The sequence below is a fragment of the Glycine soja genome, chromosome 4, assembly GCF_004193775.1.
Source record: "Glycine soja cultivar W05 chromosome 4, ASM419377v2, whole genome shotgun sequence".
Lineage (NCBI taxonomy): Eukaryota > Viridiplantae > Streptophyta > Magnoliopsida > Fabales > Fabaceae > Glycine > Glycine soja.
In genome coordinates, this window is record NC_041005.1 from 33,302,120 (window position 1) to 33,313,895 (window position 11,776).

The window sequence follows — 11,776 nt, forward strand, 5'->3', positions numbered from 1 at the left end:
CCCATTCAAAGTCTGATTGACCCCACAAAGTCTGGCACAGTGCCTTATCCAAAGAGTCCCTCTTTGTTTCTTGCAAACAGAGGAGGTCTATCTTGTGTTTCCCAACCAATCTCCTAATAGAGGCCCACTTTATACCTCTACCAAGCCCTCTAATGTTATAAGACAGAATATTCATTTTAAAAATTTCCTGCTACCCAGCTCCATAGTTTTCTTTCAGCTTGTATAATATCAAGGCTTGTTAGAGAATCAGCTATGATTCGTACTTATACAAATATGTATCAATTTAGTACCTCTGGTACTTATTAATGAATATATTATATTTTTGGCTGATAAAAAAAAACACACAACAATCTTATGCTTGTGTTGATAATGATGCAGGTATATTTACAACGACAGGACCCCCTTTGAGAAATTGGCTGATAAATTCTTCTGTCCTGGTAATTGATTACTGTTTTTTACTTCACCTCCAGTGTTACTAATATAGAAATTAAAGGAAATTCAATCCAAAAGAAAACTTGCTGTCATGCTTTGCAAGTGATATAAATTATCAAAATCTAATGACAATGAGTGCACAGAGCTGCAACTTGGCAGCAGTTTCTGACTAATACATCAACATTAGGATTCCCAAGCATACAATGAGCTAATCAAGATTTTCACGTATCATTTTTGCTGTTTCTGCTGCTATATGGAGAACAATGTTATCATCATCATCCTGAGACAAAATAAACAGCTTAGAACTTTAAATTAGAAACATAACACACAAAGACACACACACTCATCACACACACACACACACTCATCATACAAACACACACACACACACACACACACACACACACAAAAGTTTGATAACAAATTTGTTCAATTATACATGCAGAAATTTCTTCAATTGTAACTTATTAGGTGTGACAAGGTAGCTGGCCTCTTCGTAAGGTACTTATCTAAATTTAACTTAAATTCTACTGCAGTGGTGATGACCTACTAATATTAGTGAAAACAAATTTGCCAAGTCTACATAAGTTAATTTGTTCAGAGTTGTTTATTCCTATTTTAAGTTTTGAAATATGCTTGCATGATTGTATTTGTATGAGGATTATATTGTTTTTTATATAAATTATGGCAAGCTGAACAGTAGTGAGTATAATGTTGGTATTTTAGGGGCAGTGTACTTATTTTTGTTTTTTTTTTATCAGCAAAGATAATTTTTTTTTGCTTAGCAAAAATAGATATGTATTAGATAGATGAAAGAGTACCAGAGGTACTGTGAGTACAAATATATTTTGAACATAGCTGGTACACAAGATGAATTAAGTACCAGCTACAACCCCTGACTTAAGTACATATGTGTTGCACCTCTTGGAAGAGGTCTCAGCCAGTACATTCCCTTTCTAATCACATAAAGGCATCTGCCAGATTAGAGGACCACTCTATAGAAACCTAAGAAAAGTACAAAACTAGTAGCCAAAATTGTATCCTCTACTAGTACAGAAAAGCTTGTCTAATACTACTGCACCAGTGATTAAAATGTTCTGTGAAGTCTTTCTCAAAGTTCCTAAGCCAGGTCCAAAGAATGAAAATTGCATCATCCTCACTGTCCCTGCAAAATTGGCATGACGTGTCAGCAACCTGCACTTGCCTCCGCTGCAAACTCTGTCTTGTCGGAAGTCTATTTCTAATTAGTCTCCGTGCAAAGATTGCTATTTTTCTTGGAACCTTTATGCTCCATAATTTGACAAAACATTCCTCCTGGGTTATTGCTGTTGCTCCTCCCATTATTACCTTTTTTTTATCAGCAAAACTAAGTATATTATATATATAATTCAAAAGTACCAAAGGTACTAGTACATAGGGCTATACAACCTGATATCTAGATACCGAAACAAAGGGATTCTAGATACAAGGAGAACATAGCTTTGTTCTAAATGTAACACCCATTACAAGAAAAAACCTTGACTAATATTGCTTGCCCATTGGTTTAGATGAGTTGAGAAATGTTTTTCAAAATGTCTAAGCCTAGTCCAAGTCCAGAAAACAGCCTCATCAAACAATCTGTTAGCATCAAATTCTGCATTCGAAAACAGAATTCTGTTTCTGAGTTTCCATATAGCCCATGTGACCGCCATCCACCAATATCTCCATCTCTTAATCTTTAATCCTTTTACCTCAGTGAAGATATGCTGTAGAAAATTTTGTTTAGGCCCAAGAGGAAAGGCAGTATGATAGTTCAGCCAAGACATCGATGCCCACCAAATTGGTTGGATGAAGATGCAATGGAAGAACAAATGAGATGCCTCCTCTACAGCTTCTCTACAGAAAGGACATCGCAGATCCTGCAGTTGCACATGTCTCCTATGTAAATTCATCTTGGTTGGTAGCCTATCTTCTATTAACCTCCAAGCAAAAACTGTTATTTTGCTAGGAAGTTTAATCCTCCATAGTTCCTTACACCAATCCTGTTGTTGACCTCCTTTAGAAGCTTCCATAACCAGATTGTAGGCGCTGCAGGTGGAATAAGTCCTTGTTTGATCACCTAACCATTCCCATTCATCTGTTCCTTGCTGCTGAATGTGTATACCTTCAATATCCTTTAAGAAGTTGACTATTGATTCAATTTCATTTTCAAACAGCGATCTTCTCCACGTAAACTGCCATTGCCAACCTGACTGCATGTACTGTCCCATCTATCTAATGGTCTGATTTTGCTGTTAAGATATTTGGTACAGTCTAGGATACCTCTCGGCTAGAGATTGCTACTGCTGGTTCCATTTATCTTCCCAAAGCCTGACCTTATCTCCCCCTACAATTTTCCACCTCATTTTGCTGTGAACTATGTCTCCATGCTGTGCTGAATTAACAGTTTGTTTTAAATCTTTCCACCATAATGATTGATGCCCTATCCTTCCTTCTTCATATAAGCTCCTCCATCCCCCATATTTTGAATCCAACACTCTGGACCAGATTTCTCCCTTCTCTTGCATATAATTCCATTTCCATTTGCCTAGTAAAGCAAGATTAAAGATACGAATATCCTTAATACCCAGCCCACCTTTTTCCTTTGGCATACAGACTTGTTCCCATTTAATCCAAGCAATTCTTTTTTGCTCTAATCCTCCACCCCACAAGAATCTCCGTTGTATCCTTTTGAGCCTTTCCTCCACTGATTTTGGAATCCTGAAAAAAGACAAGAAATAGATTGGAATAGATGTTAGGGCAGCCTTAATTAATGTCACTCTCCCTCCACATGAGATGTATCTTTGTTTCCATCTTGCCAATTTCCTCTCATATTTGTGGATAATGTTATTCCACATTTGTGCTCGCCTCGGATTAGCCCCTATAGGTATGCCAAGATATGTAAAAGGAAAAGATAACAGGGTGCAGTTTAAGTAATTAGCAGCATCCCTCCTCCACTAATCTGATACCCCAAAAGCTCCAAAGCAGCTCTTAGCATAATTAATCTTTAGGCCCGAGATTAACTCAGAAGCCCTCAAAGTAGCCTTTAAAGCTTTCACATTTTCCATAGTTGCTTCCCCAAAAAATATAGTGTCATCTGCGTATTGTAGAATACTTATGTCAATCTTTTTAGATCCCACTGAATAACCTTTGTACATGTTTTCAGCTATTGCCTTTCTCAACAATCCAGATAACGCTTCCATCACCAAATTAAACAGGATGGGTGCTAACGGATCCCCCTGTCTAATACCTTTTTGAGGTATGAACTCATTTGTGGGACTTCCATTCACCAAGACCGACATTGACATAGACTTGAGGCTTCCTTCGATCCATTTGATCCACCGGGAGTTAAAACCAAATCTTCTCAACATATACAGCAAGAATTCCCAAGATACCGAATCATAAGCCTTCTCAAAATCGATTTTGAAAATAAGACAAGGCTTGTGTTTCTTTCTAGCTTCATCTATAATCTCATTTGTGATTAACACACTTTGCAGCAAATGTCTACCTTCGATGAAAGCAAATTGAGTTTCATCAGTTATAGCTGGCATCACTCTTCTAATCCTGTTTGCAAGCAACTTTGCCACTATCTTGTACAAGCACCCAATTAAGGAAATGGGTCTATAATCTCCCAACTGCTGTGGGTTTGAAATCTTGGGAATAAGGGCTATAAAAGAAGCATTACAGCCTCGGGGGATAGCACCATTTACATGGAATTCATGAATATATCGAAATAAATCATGCTTTAAAGTATCCCAGAACTGCTTTATGAATCTAAAGTTAATACCATCGGGGCCTGGGCTCTTGTCATTGCCACATTCCCAGACAACATTCTGAATTTCAATTTCCAGAAATGGAGCCTCGAGCATGGAGTTTTGCTGATGGTCTAAGGATTTGAAGAAGATGCCATCAATTTTAGGTCTCTGAAAATCTGCTTCTAGAAATCTGTTAGAGAAGAAGGATCTGATTTCTTCTTTCACCTTATTAGGGTCATCAGTCCACACACCTTCAATGAGAAGTCCTTTGATGCTATTCCTATTTCTGTTTGCATTCACCCTGATATGGAAAAATTTAGTGTTGCAGTCTCCTTCTTTTAGCCATCTTGATCTTGATTTCTGCCTTAGCAAGGCTTCATGTGCTTGGGCAGCCATCCACTAGTCTTCCTGCAACTTCTTTCTACTTGAAACTTCCAAGTCAGTCATCTGTCTATGCAATGTGTCCTTTTCTAATTTATTAAGCTCCATTTCCAGCTGCTGCATTTTTTTAAAACTATCCCCATATTCTTCCTTGTTCCATGTCTTTAGTCTGCACTTCAACCTTTTGAATTTTTCCTTCAATACATAAGCTCCCCATCCTGACACTTGGACAGAATTCCAACAATGCTTGACTACATCACTGAAAGACTTATCTGTTAGCCAGCAATTTAAAATCCTGAAGGGTTTAGGACCCCAGTCCACATTATTAGCTTTGATAAGGATGGGGCAATGATCTGAAACATTTCTTGATAGAGTGAACTGCACACTTTCTGGCAAAGTATCCCTCCATTCAGGGGATATTAATGCCCTGTCTAACCTGCTTTTAGATTCACCATTTGGCCTAAACCAAGTGTATTGTCTGCCCACATTTGGAACCTCCAATAACTCCATGTCTTCAATCCATTCATTAAATTCTTGCATATTGTTGTCTCCCACTGACCTGTCTATTTTTCCCATTCTTTCATTTGGATTCCTTATGCAGTTAAAATCCCCAAGCACACACCACAGTCTTACTTGAGATGCTTGTTTCAATTGTCTCACAGAATTCCATAATAGTCTCTTGTTATGTATATCACAAGGAGAATATACTGTCACTATGCATATTTTCAGGGCCTCTCTGGTGCAGACTCCTTCCAAGAGAATGAATCCAGTTCCAGTAACCTTGTTTTGTAGCCTAAAATCTGATTCAGTCCACATGCATAAAATGCCACCAGCTAAATTGATTGCAGGTTGCATCTCCCACATAACTTCATCACTTCCCCATATAGCCTGACATAATGTCTTATCAATGTTGTCTTTCTTAGTCTCCTGCAGACAGATCATTTGAATATTTTCTTTATTTATTAATCTCCTTATGGCAGCCCATTTCACTCCCTTCCCCAGACCTCTAACATTATAAGAGGCTATATTCATGGGTCCCTGACATGTGCTCCCATCCTCTCAGCTTCCAATCTGTCTCTGGTTTCCATACTACTTAATTTCTACAAAATTTCCTTGTGTTGGACCTCTTGATTGTCTCCAATGGTCACCCCCAATTGCTGGATCATTTTCCACAATTTAGCAACTTGTTGGGTCTAAGTATAACCTCCACTTGCCTCCTGTTGTAGATCTATACTGATATTTCCTGTTGCGGTTCCTGAACTATTTCTGCTGCTGCTCTGCTGTATGATACTTAGTGGCATATGGTTTCCTTCAAAGCTTCCACTCCTTTGATGTCTCCTATTAGACCAGCTTCCCCGGGAATATACCTGCCAATTACCTCCCGTAGGTTTTTTATGAGTAGAGGGGGTATGGTCCAAGTAAGTTTGAGGTTCATAAGGCAAATCTGTTAGCTGGCCCAACTGAGGCCCACATTGTATGGACTTAGCCTGCTGTTCAGCTCTGTCTTCCTTATCATATATTTGTTTATTTGCCTTCTTCATGATGTGCTTACCCTTTATTACCTTATATGCATTGTTTGCTGTATACTGACCTGTAGGGTCAGCAGCCCATTCCCAGACATCAGGTCCATGTTGTTGAATGGCCATATCCTGAACCTCATTGAGAAAAACACATGCCGTATCAATTTTATTGTCAAAACAATGGCCTTCTCCAAATAAAGCTCCACTCCCACCCATTGTCTTTGTGACTTCCCATCTGTTGGATGTAGTGATGCTCCTGTAATGAGATTTAATGCAGCCTAGGGATGCTGCATTAAACTTAGATAGATTCTTGATTCAAGCTTCTGCACACACACACACACACAGAAACTGGCTTCTCCATTCAAAAAGGTGTCTTCTCCATTCAAGCTTCCATTCCCAAACATTTGCAGACTGACATCCCATATCCTGAATAAGCTTCTGCTGTTGATAGGATATGTTATACAATCTGGGATATTTCTCCCTTAAAGGTTCCTGTTCCATGAGCCAGTAGTCCCATTTAACCCATGCAATTTTCTTCTGATCAAGGCCACCACCCCATAGGAACCTCCTCTGGATTAGCCCCGATTGGTATTCCCAAATAAGAGAAAGGCAGAGGCATGATTCTGCAATTCAGATAACTGGCAGCCTGCAATTTCCATTGTTCAGATTGGCCCAACACCCCAAAGCTGCTCTTCCCATAATTTATTTTAAGTCCTTGCTGCAGCTGAGATCTTGCTGCATCTTCAACACACATAGCCACACACACACACAGAAACACACACACACACATACACAGCCACACACCCACACACACACACACACACAGAAACATACACACACACACACTGAAACACAAAAGCTTGTAAAGCATTGATTTGATACTGCTTCCCTCATCATGTGGCTCATGATGTTTACAATTTAATGATCCTTTGCTACCCTGCAATGAGACACACACAGATACACAAACACACACACATAGAGACAAACACACGCAGACACAAACACAAACACACACACAGACATAAAGATACACACACGCACACACACAGAGTCATTCACACATAAAGACACAGACAAAGACACAAACACACTGAGCCACAGACACACACAGAGACCCACACACAAAGACACACACACTGAGTCATAAACACACACATACACAAACACACTTACACACATGGACAGACACACACACACATAAAGAGACAAACACACACACACACAAATAAAGAGACAACCACAAACACACACACCCACACACACACAGATAAAGAGACAAACACACACACACACACAGTCACACACACATAAAGAGACAGACAAACACACAAACACACTGAGCCATAGACACACACACAAAGACACACACACTGAGTCACAGACACACACATACACAAACACACTCACACACATAGACAGAAACACACACACACACACACACACACATAAAGAGACAAACACAAAACACACACACACACACAACTGTTGATGTCCTTGTATGTTCTTGTACGTCATGAATGTTCTTGTATGTCATGAATGTTGTTATACGTGCTGAATGTAATTTGCTATATAAATAACTGTTGTTCATGTTGAGTGAACCGTAGATTCCTGTTTGAGACTGAATGCAATGATTCTTGCGGATAGTTTGCATTAGTCATTGTATTTAGTCTTGAATTGTCCGTTTGGACAGTTTGGGGAGACTTGTATTTTTATGTTAGACTCATTCGGTCAGGTTATTATTATTTTGATTAATTTGATGAAATTTCGGTTGAATGCATTTCAAGTTGTTCTCTGAGTGCATACTTGATTATCGTGAAATTCGTTTCACCGATGTCATGTCGTGTACTTGGAGACCAATGCGAAATGCTGCCGAAATTTACTCAAATTGTTCAAAATAATGCTAACCATGACGTTTGAGGCTAACATAAAAGACAGTCTTCCTAAATGGGATAGGGCCACACCTATGAATAAAAAAGTGAGATTTGCATGCATGGATTTGCTTAGATGGATCGAAGTTGGATCAATCAAAGTCGCATGAGCCCAGAATATGAGGATGGCGTCGAGCAGTTTTTGCAATTTGCTTTAGAAAGAGGTCGACCGAATGAAGAAGGAAAATATTATTGTCCTTGCATCAACTGTTTGAATGGAAGACGACAACTACTTGACGACATACGAGACCATCTATTGTGTGATGGGATGAAGAAGAATTACACGACGTGGATATGGCATGGTGAAGTGACTGACATGCATACTGGGTCCCAATCTGAACCGTTTGATGTAGAAATGGGAGATCGCTTGGAAGACATGATTCGTGACCTTGGACAAGAGTGTTTTCAACAAGCACACGCCCCTGTGTATGAAGGATTGCAGAGTGATTCAAAGAAGCCTTTGTATACAGGGTGCAAGAATTCCTTAACCCTGTTGTCTGCGGTGTTAAGTCTGGTTAATGTGAAGGCCAGGTATGGGTGGAGTGACAAAAGTTTCACCTCACTGCTTGAGGTAGTGCACAATATGCTTCCAGAGGACAACACGCTGCCTAAAAGTTACTATAAGGCGAAGAAGATATTGTGTCCCATGGGTATGGAGTATCAGAAGATTCATGCTTGCCCCAATGATTGCATACTCTACAGGCATGAATTCCAAGAAATGTCCAAATGCTCTATCTGTGGGACTTCACGGTACAAAGTGAAGGATGAAGAGGAAAGCAATTCTGATGAAAACTCCAACAAGGGCCCCCCAACGAAGGTTTTGTGGTATCTTCCAATCATTCCAAGGTTTAAGCGTCTGTTTGCTAACGAGGACGATACAAAAGACCTTACATGGCATGCAAATGGAAGGATTTCTGATGGAATGGTCCGTCATCCGGCTGATTGCTCCCAGTAGAAGAAGATTGATGGTTTGTATCCGGATTTCAGGAATGAGCCAAGAAATCTTAGACTTGGACTAGCCAGTGATGGAATGAATCCATATGGCACCTTAAGCACTCAATACAGTTCATGGCCAGTTCTGCTAGTAATTTACAATTTGCCTCCTTGGTTGTGCATGAAACGAAAATACATGATGTTGTCTATGATGATATCGGGCCCAAGACAGCCAGGAAATGACATTGATGTTTATCTAAGTCCGTTGGTTGAAGATCTGAGAAAGTTGTGGGACGAGGGGGTTGTAGTGTTTGATGCGTTTTGCAAGGAGACGTTTGAAATGCGTGCAATGCTTTTTTGTACCATTAATGACTTCCCAGCATATGGGAATCTCAGCGGTTATAGTGTTAAGGGTCATCATGCATGCCCCATCTGTGAAGAAAATACAAGTTACACACAACTGAAACATGGGAGAAAAATTGTCTATAGTAGGCATCGCCGCTTTCTAACACCCAATCATCCTTACAGACGACTGAGAAAAGCTTTTAATGGAAGTCAAGAGCATGATATTGCGCCGATACCGTTCACTAGTGAGCAGGTATATCAGCGGGTTCAACACCTGAACACTGTATTTGGGATGACCCAAAAGAAGGATAAAAGTCAGAGTTGCATATGGAAGAAGAGGTCCATTTTCTTTGGTCTTCCGTACTGGTGTGATCTTGACGTTAGACATTGTCTTGATGTTATGCTTGTGGAGAAAAATGTTTGTGACAGTGTGATTGGGACGCTCCTTAACATTCAAGGCAAGACGAAGGATGGCTTGAATACCCGTCAAGATCTAGCTGATATGGGTATAAGATCATAGTTGCATCCAAGGTCTGATGGGAAGAAAATTTACTTGCCCCCAGCCTGCCATACTTTGTCCAAGAAGGAGAAGATAAGTTTTTGTCAGTGTCTTCGTCGGGTGAAGGTTCCACAAGGATACTCTTCAAATATTAAGAGCCTTGTGCAGTTGAAGGAGCTTAAGCTTGTAGGGTTAAAGTCTCACGATTGTCACGTGCTCATGCAACAATTGTTAGTCGTGGCTATACGAGACATCTTGCCAAACAAAGTCAGGTTCACGATAACTCGCCTGTGCTTTTTCTTCCATGCTATATGTAGCAAAGTGATTGATCCAGTAATGTTTGATGAGTTGGAAAATGAGGCCGCAATTATACTGTGCCAGTTGGAGATGTATTTTCCCCCTGCTTTCTTTGACATCATGATTCACTTGATTGTGCATCTGGTCAGAGAAATCAAATGTTGTGGTCCTGTTTATCTACGGTGGATGTACCCGGTTGAGCGATACATGAAGATCTTAAAAGGGTATACAAAGAATCTATATCGTTCGGAAGCATCTATTGTTGAGAGGTACATTGCAGAAGAAGCCATTGAATTTTGTTCAGAATACTTAGAGAAGGCTAAAGCTGTTGGGCTTCCTGAGTGTCGGCATGATGACAGAGTGGGTGGTAAGGGTTCAAGAGGACTGCAGGTGATCACTCCAAGTGTAGAAGATTTGTTACAAGCTCACTTGTATGTCTTGAACAACAGTAATGAAGTTTTGCCATACATAGTTAAGCATGAAGCTTTAGTCAAACAGAATAATCCGAAAATGTCAAAGAATTGGGCGTTGAAAAAGCATAACAAAACTTTCTGTGATTGGCTTAAAGATACAATCTTTGCAGATGAGAATGCTTCAGAAACATTAAGAAAACTAGCAGATGGGCCTAAAAGAAATGTTATAACCTGGTAAGGATACGACATAAACAGGTATTCATTTTACACAAAAGCACAAGATGACAAAAGTACAATGCAGAACAGCGAGGTCACCCTAAGGGCTAAATCTCAACACTTTGCAAGTGTCAATGATGCCAATCCCTGTGTAGCTTCCATCCCTTACTTTGGGTTCATTGATGAAATTTGGGAGCTTAATTATGTGAAATTTACATTATGTGTTTTCAAATGTAAATGGGTTGACAGCAACACCGGTGTGCGCACCGATGATATAGGATTTACCCTGGTAGATCTAAAGAAACATGGTTACCACAATGACCCTTTCATCATGGCAGAACAAGCTAGACATGTATTTTACGTGCAAGACCCTTGTGATGAAAGGTGGTGCGTGGTTCTGCAGGGCAAAACAGTTGGTGTTAATGTAGAAGATGATGATTCATACATGGACACCTATGTTAGTCCTTTGACCGCTCAAATCACTGGTAACGTTGTCGGAGAAGAAGAAGCTGACGACGTTCATGCAAATCCAAATGATCATGATGAAGGAGAATTGATTAACATCGGCTAATGTAATTTTCTGCAGAGACAGAGGTCACCAAACCTAGTAAGTGACAACTACATTTTTCTCTTATTGAGGCATTGGTTTTTTGTTTCAATTTGCCTCCTTAGGACTTCATCCAGCTCATGTTTGTCGCCAGTTTCATCATCCACCACCCTTTTCTTCTCTGGCTTCTCACGTTCATTGTTGTTAAACCCATATTTATGCTCTCTTCCCTTCATGTCTTGTTTTATCACAACTTTAGCTGAATCTCCCATCTTCAGCATAGTTGAAACTCCTGTCTCATTGTCCAATGCCACACTTTGATGGCCTGTATCTCTTTTCTTCGTATGTTCTAGTGCTTCAGCTTCAGAATGCATAAAGCAATCAGAATTTCCGAGTGATCACCAAAGGCTTCTGCATCAGCATTGACACTCTCCACTCTCTTTGGTTTATGCTTCTGTGTTTTCTTCCGTGCCTCCTCGTTATAAATCTCAG

The 11,776-nt window shown here is 39.9% G+C and overlaps 1 protein-coding gene across 1 annotated transcript; it reads right to left on the bottom strand.

The window, feature by feature from the left end:
- Positions 1-640: 640 nt before the first annotated feature.
- LOC114410754 lies at positions 641-2,681 on the bottom strand. The gene is made up of 2 exons (XM_028374685.1): positions 2,034-2,681; positions 641-712 (listed from the first exon to the last, which is right to left on the bottom strand). Exons 1-2 carry the CDS (start codon positions 2,679-2,681, stop codon positions 641-643), a joined length of 720 nt encoding a protein of 239 aa, XP_028230486.1.
- Between the last annotated feature and the right edge of the window lie 9,095 nt (positions 2,682-11,776).

Coding starts and splice junctions, on each gene's coding strand:
- LOC114410754 (XM_028374685.1), bottom strand. CDS start 2,681: ATGGGACAGTACATGCAGTCAGGTTGGCAATGGCAGTTTACGTGGAGA. Junction 713..2,033: donor ACAGATTGTTTGATGAGGCT/GTTTTCTGGACT, acceptor ATTTTGTCTCAG/GATGATGATGATAACATTGT.